At 36.5% G+C, this 18,387-nt stretch overlaps 1 protein-coding gene across 4 annotated transcripts in view; it reads left to right on the top strand.

The window, feature by feature from the left end:
- The window catches only part of RANBP3L (RAN binding protein 3 like), a 282,806-nt gene extending 269,276 nt beyond the window's left edge, over positions 1–13,530 (top strand). For all 4 annotated transcript variants that reach the window (XM_019438094.2, XM_053906929.1, XM_019438093.2 and 1 more), the window contains 7 exons: positions 7–91; positions 3,305–3,407; positions 3,769–3,893; positions 5,514–5,634; positions 7,082–7,224; positions 10,235–10,424; positions 12,729–13,530. In XM_019438094.2, coding sequence (XP_019293639.2) covers positions 7–91; positions 3,305–3,407; positions 3,769–3,893; positions 5,514–5,634; positions 7,082–7,224; positions 10,235–10,424; positions 12,729–12,772 — 811 coding nt within the window. In that variant the 3' untranslated portion in view covers positions 12,773–13,530. The remainder of the gene's footprint in view (positions 1–6; positions 92–3,304; positions 3,408–3,768; positions 3,894–5,513; positions 5,635–7,081; positions 7,225–10,234; positions 10,425–12,728) is intronic.
- The last annotated feature ends 4,857 nt before the right edge of the window (positions 13,531–18,387 follow it).

Raw genomic sequence — 18,387 nt, 5'->3', positions numbered from 1 at the left:
CCTTAGATGTCAACCAAATGAACAGAAGTATTCTTTTAAAAGCTGCAGGTCTGATTTCGTGTTTGGAGAAAACATGGTAGAAAGAGTTTTGGTAAGAATTTGGCAAAGGTGTCTATTATATAAAAAGCTGTCACTTCAAGTTTCTGGAGGCAAATTAATTAAAACAATGTTAAATTGGATCATACTTTAACTCCTGAGTTCAAAGGCACATTTTCTTTCTTTAATGGAAATGTTCTCCTGGGAAGCAAGTTCTAGTTGTTAGAATAATAGACAGGAACCCGCAGAGGAAGGGGATTCTATAATTATAACATTATTACTGATGAGAAATATTAAATAGTTCTTTCACGTGTGTTAAACTGAAGGTATGCATGGAAATCCCAGAATCATCTGCAATAGACAAGTTCAACTGGTAACGATATTTTAATGTAGGTTTTTGATAGCCTTTTTCATAACATGGTGCATTTAAAACTATTTACTTATTTTTTCTTATTAACAACAACCCTCCCCTTAGATCTTTTATAGTGAAAAACATCATTATAACTTTTTTTTGTTGTTGTTGTTAGCTTTAAGAGGAAAATAATAAGACTTTAACTTGCCTAGGGAAACATCCTTGTCAAATGGAAATGCCTAACTAGTATTACTATCATCCTTATCTAATATCAAGCATCCTCCTCCAAGAGGCCATTGCTGCCCCATCCTCCACAGAGCATGTTTGTAAAGCACAGCAGGGAAGTAGACAGCAAAGTGAAGGCTGTGCACCTGGTCCATCACACCTTCATGCTGCTTTCACCCAGACCAGGGTCTTGGTTGACATAGGCCAAGGTGACCAGTTTATCTTGTGGCTACTAGTTCTATGGAGGATCCAGAGGAGGCTACAAAGGTTTTAAAACCTGTGTAAAGGCTCAGAATAACAAAAGGACCAAGTCATGAGGTCAGTCTATTCTAAGTTTCTTAGGGCTTTCACAAATCAATCACTTTGAAGACCTTGTTTATGCCATACCTGCCTCAGGCCGAACCCCAATCCCAAGGGTAGTATCATAGCTTTTCAGCTTAGAGGCACCATCCTTCACTCTCAAGATGAAAGTCAACTCCACAGTTCTAGAGCTATTGACTCACCTCTTTGAATCTGAACCAGAATCGACCAACTTCTAGAGGGAAGTCCTGGGCAATACATTCAGGCACATTTCTTCCAAACCACTTATTCCCAAATTTGGCACTAGATTAGTCACAGCTTCTATAAGATGTCACAGACACAAATAAAACATTTCCCAAGCCTCACAGGATCAACTTTAACATTCAATTCAATTCAACAAACATGTTTTGTGTTCTCATGACATCTAAAGCACTGGCATTGGTCTCAGCTTTGGCTGCGTGTTAACAATCATCTGGTGAGCCACTAAAGGATTTCTTAGGGCATCTCCACAAACAGATCAGAGTCTCTGTGGGTGAGGGTAGATGTTAGGTGACTTGAATGTACAACCAGGATTGAAAAACATCTGGGTAAGTGGTTATACAAAGCTAAGGGAGCCACTGTGCTCTAAAGGTGTTTATAATCTAAGGGGAGACAGAGAGATCCCTGAACAAATGAACTACAGTTGGGATTGTAAATTTGGTTTAGGGAGGTACTTGCGTATATTTCCTATGGGCACTTTAAATCTGGCTTGTGAAGGAAACTGTACTTCCTGTCTCTTTAAGTTGATAACATCTGAGGACAGCAGGAGCTATAGAGAGCACTTGTATTTGTCCTCTAGTTAATCCTATAATCCTGTGGCCTTGCGATTTGGTGGTCAGAATGCCTTCCTGATTTGTTTGCTGACCATGTGCTTTTCAAGGGGGTCATTAAACTTTCTGAGCCTTAGTGTTTATTTTCTTCAAATGGAAATAATCATACCCGTCTTGGGTGCCTGGGTGGCTCAGTCGGTTAAGCATCTGGCTTTGGCTCAGGTCACGATCTCGCAGTGTCTGAGTTCGAGTCCCACATCAGGCTCTGTGCTGACAACTCAGAGCCTGGAGCCTGCTTTGGATTCTGTGTCTCCCTCTCTCTCTGCCCCTCTCCCGCTCACCTCTGTCTCTCTCTCTCTCTTAAAAATAAACATTAAAAATTTTTTTAAAAATCACACCCAACTCTACCGATTTTAACAGAATATCTTAATGTCCAGTTAAATAATGTGGAAGAATTTTGAGTTCATAAAGGAAAAGACAGAAACCTAAATTCTGAAGTACTGTTCCAATTCTCCCTGTTCTCCAGGGGGCTCTCCAGTATCAGAAATGGCATGGCAATGACTCAGTTTTTTTTCACAGACCTTGATTATAGCACATGCACAAAGCCCCATGTGTGCAGCCTTAAAGGCAATTGTTGGCGGAAATTGTCTTGGGAGAGGGGCCCCTGGGTGGCTCAGTCGGTTGAGCATCCAACTTTGGCTAGGTCATGATCTCATGGTTGGTGAGTTTGAGCCCCATATCGGGCTCTCTGCTCTCAGTGTAGAGCCTACTTCGGATCCTCTGTCTCCCTCTCTCTCTGCCCCTCCCCTGCTCATGCTCTCTCTCTCTCAAAGATAAATCATTTTAAAAAAGAGTATCCTTAAAAAAAAATAAATTGTCTTGGGAGAAAAACTACAATTTTTTCTGTAAAGATGAGCTCTGAGACAGCTAGTGTGTTCTTTGGACAACTTTATTTATTTATTCATTCATTCATATGAAGTGGGTATAAAGTGAAGTGCTGGGAATACTGAAATACCTTAAAACAGAAATAAGGGACACCTGGGTGGCTCAGCTGGTTAAGCGTTCGACTTTGACTCAAGTCATGATCTCATGGTTCATGAGTTCGAGCCCCACACCGGGCTCTCTGCTGTCAGCACAGAGCCTTGTTCAGATCCTCTGCCCCACCCCTCTCTCTGCCCCTCCCTTGCTCTTTCTCTCTCTCTGTCTCTCAAAAATAAATAAGTAAACATTAAAACAAAAAGAAAAGAAATGATAGTTACGTCTCCTTCTAGGCATCAGGTTAGTCTGGTGGGAGCATGGAATAGCTGCTACCTCCTTCTTGGTCTCTAAACCTTCTCCCTTTGTCCCTGGAACTAGATCCCACCTGAAATAAGCTGGTGGTAACTAGATTATGCTTCCTGAGGATGAGAACCAGGGTCCTCTGATGATAGGAAGGATTTCCCCATTCAGCACATAGGGAGTCCAAAACAAAAACAGAGCAGTTGAGTTCATTTGCCCTGTTGAAGTGGAACAAAGGTCTCTTTTGGCTTACTGCAGATATATGGGTATACAATTAAGTAATACATCTTTTTCCTTCACCTAGGATATTCAACATCTCACCCAGTCTCAACCTGAAAATGATTCATACACCAAGGAACAACCATTCAAATCCGTACTAGAATTTCCTGTCAACTCTCTAAATTCAAGTAAGAATTATTTGATTTGTAAAAAATTTGATTCAACTATTATATTTCCTGTGTTTCCATGTCATCTGTTCAATAGCTATAAAATACAAAAACAGTAATGCAACACTTTAAAGCTTTTTGGCAAAGATTAAAGCATAGAAAATATTGTTCTATGATACATAAGCATTAAAATTTTTTTTACTTAAGGATATGAGGAATCATTAAAGAGATTTATCTAAACTCAAGTAGTTTCATATTTTTGGTAACACTCATTATTATAAAAAGCTAAGGAGACATGTATATTAATGGGGACAACAAGGAACTTTTACAGTAGAGAAAATGGGGTCTTTACGTGTCTTTTCCCATTTTTTCTTACAAACAGACTCTATTAAAAATATATCCCTAATCGAATCAGCTGCTGCTTTCTCTTCTAAGCCATCACCCAAATGCTTGCTGCAGAAAATTGATGTTGTAACAGGGGAGGAAGCTGAACATAATGTGTTGAAGGTCTGTATATCACACATTGCTCTTTCTGGGAGCACTTACATACACGAAACCAAGTTTCTATCAGCAGAAGCACCTTTAAAAATAAAGGCAGAAGTATAGTTTTCATGAAGACTGAGCTGCTTAACTAAACATGCTAGACACTTCCAAAGATTAAGCCAATATTTTGTTGTATTCTTATTTTTGTATGGGTAATTTTAAGGAAAATGTGTTACTGGGTTTACAACCATTCACGTTAGTCTCTTAGAAAGAAGACAGCCAGGGACCCTGTCTTAAAAGAACTTCAGACCTACATTTTATACTTTACATGACTGTTTTTAAAATCAGTGCTATTATTTTTTTTTTTAATTTTTTAACGTTTATTTATTTTTGAGACAGAGAGAGACAGAGCATGAACAGGGGAGGGGCAGAGAGAGAGGGAGACACAGAATCTGAAACAGGCTCCAGGCTCTGAGCTGTCAGCACAGAGCCCGACGCGGGGCTTGAACTCACGGACCGTGAGATCATGACCTGAGCCGAAGTCGGACGCTTAACCCACCAAGCCACGCAGGCACCCCAAATCAGTGCTATTATTGTGTGATTTAAAAGTTCTACTTACACTGGACATTTTTAAATGATAAGATGAATAGATTTCAGTTCAAGATAAAAAAAATTCTGGTTTCCTTTGAAAAGTTCTTTTAAATAAGTTTTGAATTTCATATAAAGCAAGAATTTCACACACGTAGTATATAGTATCATGCATAGGATTTGAATGTTGAGTGACGTAGCCATCAGCGTAGTCACATGAAATAAGGTAGTCATTTTCCAACAAGGAACAGATTTCCCTTTCCTTTTATCCATCTGTTTTTACCCCCAAATCTCTCCATTTCTCTTCTCTTCTCCCATGGTTTACTGATACATTTACTATACAAGTGTGCTTCAAAGCATAATTCTCAGATCGGGTTTAACCACAATTCATTGAAGTAACTGCTAGCAGTGAGGCCCTGGAATGCTATATTTTTAACAAGTCATGTGGGATTCTTTACCACAGTAATATTTAATGCTGGTAAGCATTAAATTATAGTATGGTGCTCCATGGTACCACATCCTAGTTCTGATGCTGTATTCTTTGAAATATTTTAGGCATACAAATACTTGCACTATTCCTTTACTTACAAATAAAGTTACTTAACTTGAATAACATTACATTTCATTTAAAATGTGGTCCATATAAATATATTTGTTAAGTGGAAAAGCAAGATGCAGAAAGTATGTATGATATTCTACTGTTTATAGAAAAAATAGGGGACATAGGCACTGGCATGTATATAAACACAAATATCTCTGGAAGGATAAACAAAATATTAGCAATAGCGATCACCTGATCACAGGGGGTAGAAATCGACAGATGAAGAACAAAGGTTGGGAAGGACTTTTCATTTTGTACATCTTTTTGCTTTTTGATATTTGAACTATTTAACAATTATATGTTTTAAAAGTTAAATAAATTTTTTAAGCTGGTTTACAAATCATTAACCAAGGTTATTCTGGTAAAAATCAGGCAAATAAAAGTGTTGTAGCATAGAAAGAAATAATTTTAAAATAAATTTTTATATATTTGACATTTCAAAAATTGTCCTTTAGATCAACTGCAAGCTTTTTATATTCAACAAAACAACACAGTCCTGGACTGAAAGGGGCAGAGGAGCTTTGAGGCTGAATGACACAGCAAGCAGTGACTGTGGAACATTCCAGTCGAGACTAAGTAAGGAATCATTTTGTAAAGCAACTTGCCATTTCTCAGGGTAAAATTTCCAATAGGCACACATCATTTTCTGGAGATGTGTTATAAAATAGTCAACAAATCACTGTTGAAAACAATATTGTTTCTAATGTGCTGTAGGATCTTCCTGTTTAGAGCAGGCTCTGATGTCAGACTACACAGGTTCGGTTCTGCCTCTATCACTGACTAATTGGTGACCTTGGGCAAGTTACTTAATCTCCCCACAGCCTAGTTACATCAGCTTAAAATGGGGATAGTAGTACTCCATGACTTATTGAGCAATTGTGAGAATTCAGTGAGATAATGCACCTATGACACAGCCCAGCACACCCCTAAATAGTAATCTCGGTAATATTGAAAGCAATATGATGATATTTTTGAAGGGAAAATGGTTTTTCCTAAAGAGGATATTTGCCCTATAGTTTATTCTTGGCATTCTAAGCATGTTGTGTGGGGCGAGATGAAGTCAGTTTCCAAGGAAATTAAGGTGTGTGGTTATTGAATCCTGTGCGTGTTTACTGACATCCATAGTGATGGTAGGAATCTGGAGTCAGTCAAACTGAGAGGCTCTCAAAGTTTTTGGCATCTGAAAAGACACACTGGGCATTGTTCAGAGGCCCAAACCGAAAGTGAGCATAGGCAGAGATCTGGGCGGGGTGTGTAGGTTTACTGGCCAACATTGGGCAATCAGAGCTGTGGAAGGAACCACTGGAAGAAGTAGGATCCATGTATATGGATTTTTATTGAGTTTCAGATATCAAGCTCAAGAAACCAGTAAGGAATAGAATTCACACTGAGAGAATAGGAACCGTGTTTTCAGTTCTATAACTGGCAAACAGGTTTCTAAATAACCCAACGAAGTATTATTCCCAAGGCAGGTGCTAGTTATTTTCTACTCTTGTTCAATGCCACTCTGGCCACTGCCTGCCAAAATTTACAATGCATGGTATTTACACTGTTGTGTAACCTGATTTTACTTTTTACATAGTATATACCATGACCACCTTTCTACATCAGTAATGATCTTTCTTTAATATTCTTAATGGGTTTGTAATATTATCTTGAATAGCCATGTCATCATTTATTTAGCTAATTCCATTTTTTGAATGCTTAAGGTTTTGCTTCTGTTTTCTCCATTTTGGATAAATATTCTTCAGACCACTAAGTCCTCAAAAGAATTCTAAAATTGTAATCATTGTTTATTATAGTAAAAAAATAATTCCAGCTTTTAAGCTAAAAATGGTCTTCCAACCTAGTAAAGCCAATTTGAAAACGAACTTATAGTCAAGCCAAATTACAATTTAATAGTGAAAATACAGTCTGAAAAACAACTAGAGGATTTACTTTACTTTCAAAAATGGCAAGTTCCCCGGGGAAGGTTAAGGAATCAACTGTTCTGTAGTCTTATATATTCACCTTCCTATTTTAGTTATGCGCAATCAAGGCAGCCTGAGGCTGATTCTCAATAGCAAACTCTGGGCTCAAATGGAGATTCAAAGAGCGAACCACAAAAATTTACGAATAACAGCTACTGATTTAGAAGACTATAACATCAAAGTGTTTTTAATTCAGGTAAGTAACAAATTTCAGTGATAGAGGATTATCCTACTATATTTATAGATCTCTGCAATTGCTAATTTTTTTTCACTGTATTGTAATAACTTGCACCATTGGCCAAAAAAAAAAACCAAAAAACAAAAAACAAAAAACAACCAGCCATTTATTTTGGTTGTTTACAGTTTAACATGAGAACTAAATTTTAAATGAAATTTACAGATTAACACCAAAATCTGTAGTAACCAATTGGCATGTGTCCCAAGACATTTGTATTGATATATGCTTCAAACCTTCACTTTTTTTTTCCATTGAAATTATGTCAACAATCTTACAAAGTTACCAAAGGGACCGTTGTCAACATTGGCTCCTAGGAGTCCAGTGGAATACATAGCCCAGTGCTTACACTGAATGATGAAACTGAGAAGGCTTTGAGATCACTGGAAAGGACCCCCTGAGAAATGGAAAAACACAGGGCTAGTAAGTTAAAACAACCAGTCCAACAGCAAATTCCAATTCTGGACATGTGTCAGTCGCCAAGGTAACAGGATGGGAGCACAGCTTTAGCTCTTCCTGGCAGCAGGAATGCTTGACCTCAAATACAAAATCCAGGCACAAGAGAGAGAGAGCTGGCAGGGATCAGGCTAGAAAAAAAGGCTAGGTTTCCCACATGAGCTGAGACCCAGAAGACTGGAGAAGACTGGGTACTTACATGACTCAGGTGGAAAGTAACAATGCAAGTAAATAAACTTCCATACAGTAATGGAAAAAAAGTTGGCCAGTGCCCAGTGATGAAAAACCAAAAGTTTTATTAACTACCAATAAGTGCTGTTAGGTATAAGTGATACTGAGTATTAAGATGTTACAGTGAGATAATGCCCAAACCCTGTTTACCATTTAGGGAGACAGACAATACCTGATATCCCGCCAGGCTGGATCTCCTGGTTTTGAGTGAGTAAAGCAGCCTGCTGCCACTGTCACTGAGATTGAGACTATTAATTATGATGAGATTCTGCTGCTCAATGTCTGACCCGCACTGACCCTGTAAATTGTAGGATATTTGCTGAATAAACCAAATTTAGTTTGCTAAATGCAAATAAAAATCACCCCAAATTCCATTCCCAGAGATGGTCACTATTAACATTTTTGTCATTTCAGCATACGTGTGTGTGTACATATGTATATAATGTGCCAACTGTATGATCTTCAGGCAGGTTATATAGATTCCTTAACTTGATTTTACTCATCTGCCCAATAAAGATTATAATGATACACTTTATAAAATGGTTGGGTAGATTCGATAGCTAATACTTGATTATGAAGTACACATGCGTAACCTTTTCACTCATCAATGAAAATGAGTGTTTTCATGTCATTAAATAGTCATTAAAGGTGAAAAGAATTCTATTCTGCACCATAATTTATTCCATTAATCTTGCTTTGTTAAATACTTATGTAATTTGCTGTCTTTCACTATTATAAATTCTACAAGAAAGATGTGAGGAATTCTCTTTGTACACGTGTTAATTTTCTTGGGAAAAGGCTTGACTTGTCTTGACAAATTTCTCTTCAGAAAGACTGAACCAGTTTTCATTCTCACCAGCAGTTTCTTATGGGACTTCCTGGGAATTATACTTTTTTTAAGCATTGAGAATTTGTTATCCGAAAAATATGTCATTGTGATTTTATTTTTAACTTCTTGTTCTGAATTTCTTGAGTGAATATATCTAAATGAATTTAGCCAAAGGCAATATATTGACTAATGAAAGGCATATTTAAATTTTAATATTAGAAAGTGAAGGTGGCAGAGTAGTATTTATATTTTAAATACTTTCAATATTTATTAACGTACTAAAGAAAAATGACATCTTTGCACATAATGTAAAAAATTAAATCAGTCAAGAGTCAACATTTATTTACTCAACACCCCTATAGATTATTTAGCACAATATGATAAACAAAAATACTTTATTTAATTTATAGTTATTTTTTGCCCCAAAGTAATTAAGGGAACTTAAGAACATGCAAATGAAAAAAATATAATTGAAGACCCTTCTCCCAAACAGTTGGCATGTAGTTTGTTCTTGCTTTGAAAAGTTTGATAGCTTTCTGGAGGGTTAGCAAAGAGAATAATTTACCTACCTTCTCTTTGATGTTGTGAAAAGATACAAAAATGTAAACCACTGCCATGTTACCTTAAAAGAGCACTGACTCTGATGACAAAGGTCTGGGATTCGAGCCCAGCAGATTTGCTGACTAGCTATGTAAATGCAGGCAAATCATTGTACCTTTCTGAGCCATATCTCCTCATCTGTAAAGGGACGTGGGAAGTAAGTATAAATTGAATACTTGTGCTAAATGCTTTTGCTAATATAAATGGAATAAATGACTAACTCATAGTTTTGTTGTAAGTGTTGAATAAAAAAAGAACGTAGTAACCGTAAATGGTATACAAATGTGATTGTTACCACCATTTTTTATATTAACAGCAACTATTAAAAATAGCATAGAAAAGTACTGAAAGCAAAGACTTATGATGTGTTTATGATACAATATCATAAGGACGGCTCTGTGGCACAGTGGACAGCGCATTGACTTCTATGATGCAATACTAGACTGCTTTAATGAGCTCTGCTTTTCCACAGAGCTGTGAGGCTTGTTGGGATGTCTAAATAAAGTGATGTAAAGGAAGCGGAGGTCTGTTATTCACCGAACCCTATAATTTTCTATGGTGTAAAATAGCGGAGGAGGGATAGTCTTGAATTCAAGTAGAAATTTTACATCAAAAAATTTCATTTCTCAGTTTAAAACACACAAATAGGGACCTGTTATAAAATTATTCACTTTTGGATTTAATTTGTTTGGTTCAGGATGTATGGCTTTTTACCCTTTAACTTCTAGGGTTATTTATATCTTAGATTTCTGCCATATAATTCCTTCCTTACTAAGAGTGAAAGATTAAAAATCTCTAAAACGTGGCTATTATTCAGTTATTTATATTCTTAACAACTTAATTTTCCTCATGCAGGCCAGTGCCAAAGATACAGGGTATCTGTACGCGGCAATACATCATCGGCTCGTTGCACTTCGAAGCTTTGGTAAACAGGAAGATGTAAACCAAGCGGAAAGCCAGTCAGATGCAATCCTCCAACAATTAAACTGTGAAAGCTGTGATGAGGATGAGGATGATTTCATCAAAGCAACTAAGAATAGATCAGGTAAATAATTTTTCTTTTGTTAGGTCGGAGGTATAAGAAAGAAATCTTCTACACAATCCTAATATATGAAATTGTTTTGTTGTTGTTGTTGTTGTTTTTAATGGAACTGGTATGTTTAAAGTGGATGAGGGAGCGTCTGGGTGGCTCAGTCAATTGGGCATCCGGCTCTCAATTTTGTCTCAGGTCATGATCCCAGGGTCATGGGATGGAGCCCCGTGTCGGGTTCTGCACTGAGCGTGGAGCTTGCTTGGGATTCTCTCTCTCTCTCTCTCTCTCTCTCTCTCTCTCTCTCTCCCCCGCCCCCCCGCTCTCTCTGTAAAATAATAAAATAAATAAAAATTTTTTATAAAAAAAAATAAAGCGGATGGGAATTAGAGTCCTAGCTCTTTGGATCAGAGGAGTGGATTTGAAAGTGACTGCCTTCTATGTGTGGCCTCCATCAGGATTTTACCAAAAGTCATCCTCATTTTGATGCCTGTGTGTCACTTGTGCATAAATTTAATAAAAATACCACAAAGTATTACATTCATACACTGAAACTACCTATTTATTCATATTTCTCTTCACCTGTTCTCATTTTCCTATTATTGGCTATAGTAGAAGAACTTTATAAATACATCATAAATGTAATAAACATATTACAGTGGATCCACCAGGCAGAGCTGGCTTGAAACACTGAAACTCCTATTTATCTCCTTTTTTTGGAATTTGCTTTATTCTCAAGGACCTTTTTTGCATAGGCCAAAAAGTACTATTTTTTTGTCAGGATTCATGAATTGAGCAAGGTTAAAATAGAACCAGTAGTTATCAGATTTTTAGGTTTCAGTGCTTGCCCTGGTGAGTAGATTTAAAACAAAAACTTATGATTATTTTTGGAGAAAAAGATTGTCTAGGAAATAATAAGTCCTGCTTTGTTATATAAATGGAGCCAAGTATTTTCAGTAATAGTTTCATTTAGGCCTGAATTCTGTTCTACAGAGAACTGAGCGACATACCTACAAAGATAGTGTGTTAGCAAGCATTTTTCCAACTTTTATTTATTTTAAATCTTAAAGGTAACTTAATCACACATAATTTAAGAATCTATCAAAGCACATGTGTAAAACTTGAGGAAATATCTTCCTTTGCCTAATACTAAAAAATGTAATCAAAATGTACAAAATATGCAGACCAGGGGGCACCTGGGTGGCTCAGTTGGTTAAGCATGCAACTTTGGCTCAGGTCATGATCTCAAGGTTTGTGAGTTCAGGTCCTGCGTTGGACTCTGTGCTGCCAGCTCAGAACCTGGAGCCTGCTTCGGAATCTGTCTCCCTCTCTCTCTGCCCCTCCCCTACTCATGCTCTGTCTCTCTCAATAAGAAACATTAAAATTTTTTTTAAATATATGCAGATCAGGATTATAGATTGCTTGACTCAGTGAGCCAAAGAACTAAATGAATATGATTTTTCTTGTCACTATTAAATAAATAGTTTCTTATTCTTCAAAATGTGTGAAATGTATAAATAAAATCATCTTTTATAATGTTTGTATTGTCAATAATAAAATAGGGTTCTATTGGAAAATGAATTGGTATCTATTAGAAATGTTAACATGAAATAAGGATTAAATGGCAAAATTCTCTCATCAATAAAAGTCACATTTATGAAGTCTATATTTTATTATATTCCATTTTAGGAAAGAGTAATATACAACTACCTTCATACAAAATGAGAAACAATGGAAATAATGGAAAATAAATGTCAACCATATGAACCCCTCTTCCTCTGCCATTTTTCCCTTTTCACTTAGTACTTTCTCCAGGAGGCGATGCATACAAATGCTGAACTGTTATGAAAGCAATAAAAAGTCCAATTTTTTAAACTTTGTTTCCCATGAATTAAGGAAGGGTTTAGTTATCTGAAATATCATGTTTAAAATTAGCAAATTTCAGGGCGCCTGGGTGGCTCAGCCAGTTAAGTGTCTGACTTTGGCTCAGGTCATGATCTCATGGCTTGCGAGTTCGAGCCCCGGATCAGGCTCTGTGCTGACGGCTCAGAGCCTGGAGCCTGTTTCAGATTCTCTGTCTCCCTCTCTCTCTGACCCTCCCCTGTTCATGCTCTGTCTCTCTCTGTCTCAAAAATAAACGTTAAAAAAAAATTAAAATTTAAAATTAGCAAATTTCCAAATGTTACATATAAAATGTAAATTCTACATTTTGCATTTCATCACCTGTAAGCAAATTCATGCATATTCATGTTCAGTTGTGTTCAATATTAAATCTAATCTGAATGTAACATTTTCTAACATTTTAAATTTATATCACAGATCCTTCGAGGTGGACCCACAGACAGTCGGTTGCCTGTTCATGAGCACTATCTACTATAAATGTGACAATATCTACAAGAAGATTGATCACCTTACTGAAAATCCTAAATCATCTTAAGTAAATGAGAAGATCCTATTCATCCCTTGAAGAGTTTTTATAGCAAAGTTCATAAAACATAATTTGTTGCAATTAAAATTTTTCTCTTATGTAGTCAAATAATTGTAAGGTTTTACATTTTGATTATTGTGGAGAAAATGAAAGAATTTAAGAAATGCATGGACTTAGGAAGTTCAAAATTTATCATTTTTGAAGAGGTAATTTAGAATAGGGTTTGATAACTAATTTGGACTATTCATCACATTGGTGGATATCATAGTTAAAATAAATTTCTGGATTTGATAAATATCTAACTAAGATATTTATTTTTTCAGTCATATACTGTCTGGTCATAAAACAAACATTTTAAAGATTTCCAGTCATTTCTTCAAAAACACTGTAACTGCATGCTAACATTTGATTAAGTCGTGTTTATTTTCTGGGAAATGAGTATTTTCATTTAACCTTTGGATTTACTAATACTATAAGATTATATATTCATGGTATGAATTTCTTTAAATTTAGTGTTGTTCTTGGACCTGTATCCATTGTACCTTGTATATGGTTGATTCCAGGTCAGCATCCAATAGTTGTTGAAGGGATGAACAAAATACATTACCTATGTAACAAAACAGTAAGTATACAAAAGTAAAATATGTTAACTCGTTCTTTGCTTTATGTAATTAAATTGTCATTAACATTTTATGGGTGTAGCTGTATAGAGCCTGTTTTTTTTATACATACATATAGCCAAATAAATCTTTTCTTTTTAAAAAAATGTTTATTTATTGGGGCACCTCAGTGGCTCAGTGGGTTAAACATCTGACTCTTGATCCCGGCTCGTGATCTCATAGTTTATGAGTTCAAGCTCCACGTCAACCTCTCTGCTGTCAGTGCAGAGCCTACTTCAGAATCTTTGCCCCCTCTCTCACTCCCCTCCCCCCTCAAAAACAAATAAACAAGTGTTTATCTAATAATAAAATTTGTTTTAATTAATTAATTGAGAGGGAGAGAGTGCATGAATGGAGAAGGGGCACAGAGAGGGAAAGAGAGAATCCCAAGCAGGCTCTGCACTCTCAGCACAGAGCCCGATGCAGGGCTCAAACTCATGAACTGGGAGCTCCTGACCTGAGCCAAAATCAAGAGTCTGATGCTCAACTGACTGAGCCACCCAGGCGCCCCCAAATGGTACCATAATAATGGTAGACTGTAATAATTTTAACAATCGTGCAACAGAGTTTTGATGCTCCTCTTTTGAGATTTGTCTCAGAGATACTTCATGAGTTACACACAAAAAAGTAGTCTCAGTGCTTGTAGCCATACTTCATTTTTTAATCAAGTTTGATCACCCCATGACTTCAAAATGACTTTTGATCATCACTCTTAAATAGTCCCTTGTTAGAGGCATCTTACTCTTCTCGGTCTGCCATAACAAAATACTGCAGACTATGCAGCTTAAACAACAGACATTTCTTTCTCATAGTTCTAGAGTCTGAGAAGTGGAAGATCAAAGGGCCAAGAAAATAGGTTTCATTCTGAGGCCTCTGCTCTTGGTTGTAGGCTACTCACAGGATCTCTTTGTGGGACACAGGCAGAGAGACAGTAAGCTCTCTAGGGTCTCTTCCTATACACCAATACCATTACACCAGGGCCCTTCCCTCATAAACTTGTCTAACTGTAATTATCCCCCAAGGCCCCATCTCCAAATTCCATCACATTGGGTGTTAGGGCTTCAACATAGACATTTAGGGGGAGAACATAAACATTCAGTCCATAACTAGGGAATAAGATTTACAGTTCCAAAATGATTTCTGAAAAGTTTTTGAACAATGACGACATCTATCTGGAATAATGGGTCTAACTTCACTAAACGCTACTTTGAAGAACAATATTCATTTGGATGTAGACATGTGAATACACAATTTTTCAAAGTTACGTTATTTTGTTACAATACCTTTTACAGTAATAAAAGCAATTATATATAGATACATATAGATACACTAAAACCTGAACTAATGCCTGAAAATTTTAGTTTGGCATGTGAAAGTTGAGTTAACTCTTTCAACCATAATTTGGTTAGAATATAAATTGTTCAGAGTTTTGTTCCTTCCCTATAACTGAGTATAACTTAGTGAAAAAGTGAGCTACTAAGAGAAGCCAATTCATTTTTCTAGTGACTGAGGAAGAAATACAGCATCCTTTACTTCTTTTTTTTTTTTTAATTTTTTTTTTAACATTTATTTATTTTTGAGACAGAGAGAGAGCATGAACAGGGGAGGGTCAGAGGAAGAGGGAGACATAGAATCTGAAACAGGCTACAGGCTCTGAGCTGTCAGCACAGAGCCCGACGTGGGGCTCGAACACACAGATCGCGAGATCATGACCTGAGCTGAAGTCGGATGCTTAACCGACTGAGCCACCCAGGCGCCCCCATCCTTTACTTCTAAATTAAGCAATGATTCAGGAAATGGAAAAGAAAAAGTTAATGTGAGAGAATGATAGAGGAAAGGTAGAGAGAAGGTTAAAAAAATTAAAGAATAGCTCTAGCATGAAAGAATAAAAAGAAAGGAAAAACAAATTTTAAAGTTGGTTGCGTTTTTTTCAATCCCAAAAAGTGCCTCTGATGCAGAACATAGTCAGTGAAAATTTTCTTTAGAAGCTAACATAAACAGGAAGACATTTGGAGAAGAAATTAAAGAACTGGTTCTCTTTTCCTATAAGATCTTAGCCAATAGGGGAACATTGTGATTGCACTAAATTGTTAAAGTGAAGCAGGGAACAGAGATCTTTATCCTCCTAACATGTTCATTCTTGCCCTCACTTTAAGGTGGAGATAGAGCAATGTTTTCTCAATGCCTCAAACATTTTAATATAATTTGAATTCATTCTTTCCTTCTGTGATTTTCCTTGAACTTCTCTGCAAATACCAAGCAAAAAAAAAATTAGATTACTTCAATTACTTGTCTATATATTAATGCCAGTGCAACAGAATCAAAAATAGTATTAGAATATCAGGAAGGCAGAGAAAGAGTGAAAATTTCTGGATTACGACATGGTTACTCACAGCAGAAACATGTTATTTAGCTTGTGACTTTCAAATCATTTTCTGTCCACTGTACTATTCCTTCTTACAATCTTTATGCAAATATTTAGTAATATTTTGGATAATAGTAGAAACATCTTATAGTTTCTGTTTGTCCTATTTCTTCATCTAACCTCCTTTTTTGGCTTTTCTGCATACTTTGACCTCTCTTTAACATGAAGAGATCATCATACAATGATAATCATTTTCATAAGTTATTAGGTGATCTCAAAGCACACATCTTCTTAGATTTTAATAGAAGCTGCTTTTATTAAAATTTTATTAAATATTTCCCAAATATATTAGATATATATTTAACATTATATTTAATTATATATCATATATATGTATATATATATATGATATATAATAAACTTAACAGTCTTCTCTTTCAACAGGACTTTAGACTTTACCAAGTTATTCAGCTTAATTTATGGCCTGTCAAAATGTTCTCTCTTTAAACTATTATTTTACATCCATTACTGCCAAAGCCAGGAACCCTTTGACCCCAGAGACTAATGACCTATGCAAGTCTTAGAGTATGTGGATGCCATTAAAGAAAAGGGGCGGGGGTGTATATCTTTCATAGAGTCAGAATGTACATGAAGTGAGTTGGAGGGGGATCTAGGGATTGGGAAGGATGCATCTTAAGCTTTGTAAATCCTCAAATTGTGAATATCACAATGATATAGAACTTTTCCCATAGAATGTTGAAAACAAGTAAACTTCTTGAGATGTGTTTACCAGGTGGTTGGGTAAGCTTACTCTAGAAAAGTACACCAGCACTGCCAGACCTGGGGTTTGAGTTTGAAACTCAGTAACATTACAGATTATTTTAGTAGTTTGAGAGTACTGAAACTCATATTAAATTCATGAATGCAAGCACTTTTGTTTGTTTTGCAATGAATAGATCATACCCACAGTACTGCATGATTTTTGACATCAGACTTGGAGTGGACAAACTGGAATACATGAACACATTTAAAGTTTCTAAGATGATATTTAGAAACTGTGGCATTGGAGAAGTTATTGAAATAACTGGGAATGTTTAGCCTAATAAAGCCTTGATGTAATAGCTTTCAAATAATTTAGAAGATTGGCAAAACTTCTTAATCTCTGCCAATCTAGTGGATATGAAAGACTATTTCAGTGAAATTACCTTAATTTGTATTTTTCTAATTTCTAATAAGGTTGAGTATATTTCAGATATTTATTCTCTGCTTGTTTCTTCTAAGAAATTCCTGTTCATAAATAATATTTGCAAAGCTAAGCATATCATTTTCCCCTTTTAGTGGCTTCTTAGCATATACAGCATAAAAGCCAAGTTCCTAAGCATTGATATAACACCTTCCATGTCTTTCCCCCATCTGCCTTTTTTTTTTTTAACTTGTTTTATTTTTTATTTTTTTAAATTTACATCCAAATTAGTTAGCATATAGTGCAACAATGATTTCAGGAGTAGATTCCTTAATGCCCCTTACCCATTTAGCCCATCCCCCCTCCCACAACCCCTCCAGTAACCCTCTGTTCTCCATATTTATGAGTCTTTTCTCATAATGAGGTTTTGTCCACCTCATTATGAGGTTTTGTCCACCTCCCTGTTTTTATTATTTTTTTCCCTTTCCCTTATGTTCATCTGTTTTGTCTCTTAAAGTCCTCATATGAGTGAAGTCATATGATTTTTGTCTTTCTCTGACTAATTTCACTTAGCATAATACCCTCCAGTTCCATCCACGTAGTTGAAAATGGCAAGATTTCATTCTTTTTGATTGCCGAGTAATACTCCATTGTGTATATATACCACATCTTCTTTTTTTTTTTTAAATTATTATTTTTTTAACGTTTATTTATTTTTGAGACAGAGAGAGACAGAGCATGAACGGGGGAGGGGCAGAGAGAGAGGGAGACACAGAATGGGAAGCAGGCTCCAGGCTCTGAGCCATCAGCCCAGAGCCCGACGCGGGGCTCAAACTCACGGACCGTGAGATCGTGACCTGAGCTGAAGTCGGATGCTCAACCGACTGAGCCACCCAGGCGCCCCTCACATCTTCTTTATGCATTCATTCATCGATGGACATTTGGGCTCTTTCCATACTTTGGCTATCGTTGATAGTGCTGCTATAAACACCCCCATCCACCTTTTATAGTAATCTGCCTCTCTAGCCTCACCTTTCATTGTTGCTTGCCTCCCTCTAAATTCTTTAGGAATTCAGAACTGCTATTTCATTCTCCATACTTTTGCTCATGCTGTTTCCTCTCTAGAAATCCTTACTATAACAGTGTTGGAATAGCGAGAAGAGAAAGGACCTTGAGGATGTTCAAGTTATAAATGAGTAACTCACAGGAGTGCCTGGGTGGCTCAGTCAGTTGAGCGTCTGACTTCGGCTCAGGTCATGATCTCACGGTTTGTGCATTCCAGCCCCACGTCAGGCTCTGTGCTGACAGCTCAGAGCCTGGAGCCTGTTTCAGATTCTGTGTCT

Source organism: Panthera pardus, unplaced genomic scaffold, assembly GCF_024362965.1.
Source record: "Panthera pardus isolate Hobbes unplaced genomic scaffold, ASM2436296v1 HiC_scaffold_2, whole genome shotgun sequence".
Classification (NCBI taxonomy): Eukaryota; Metazoa; Chordata; class Mammalia; order Carnivora; family Felidae; genus Panthera; species Panthera pardus.
This window is presented reverse-complemented; position numbering and strand designations above follow the sequence as displayed.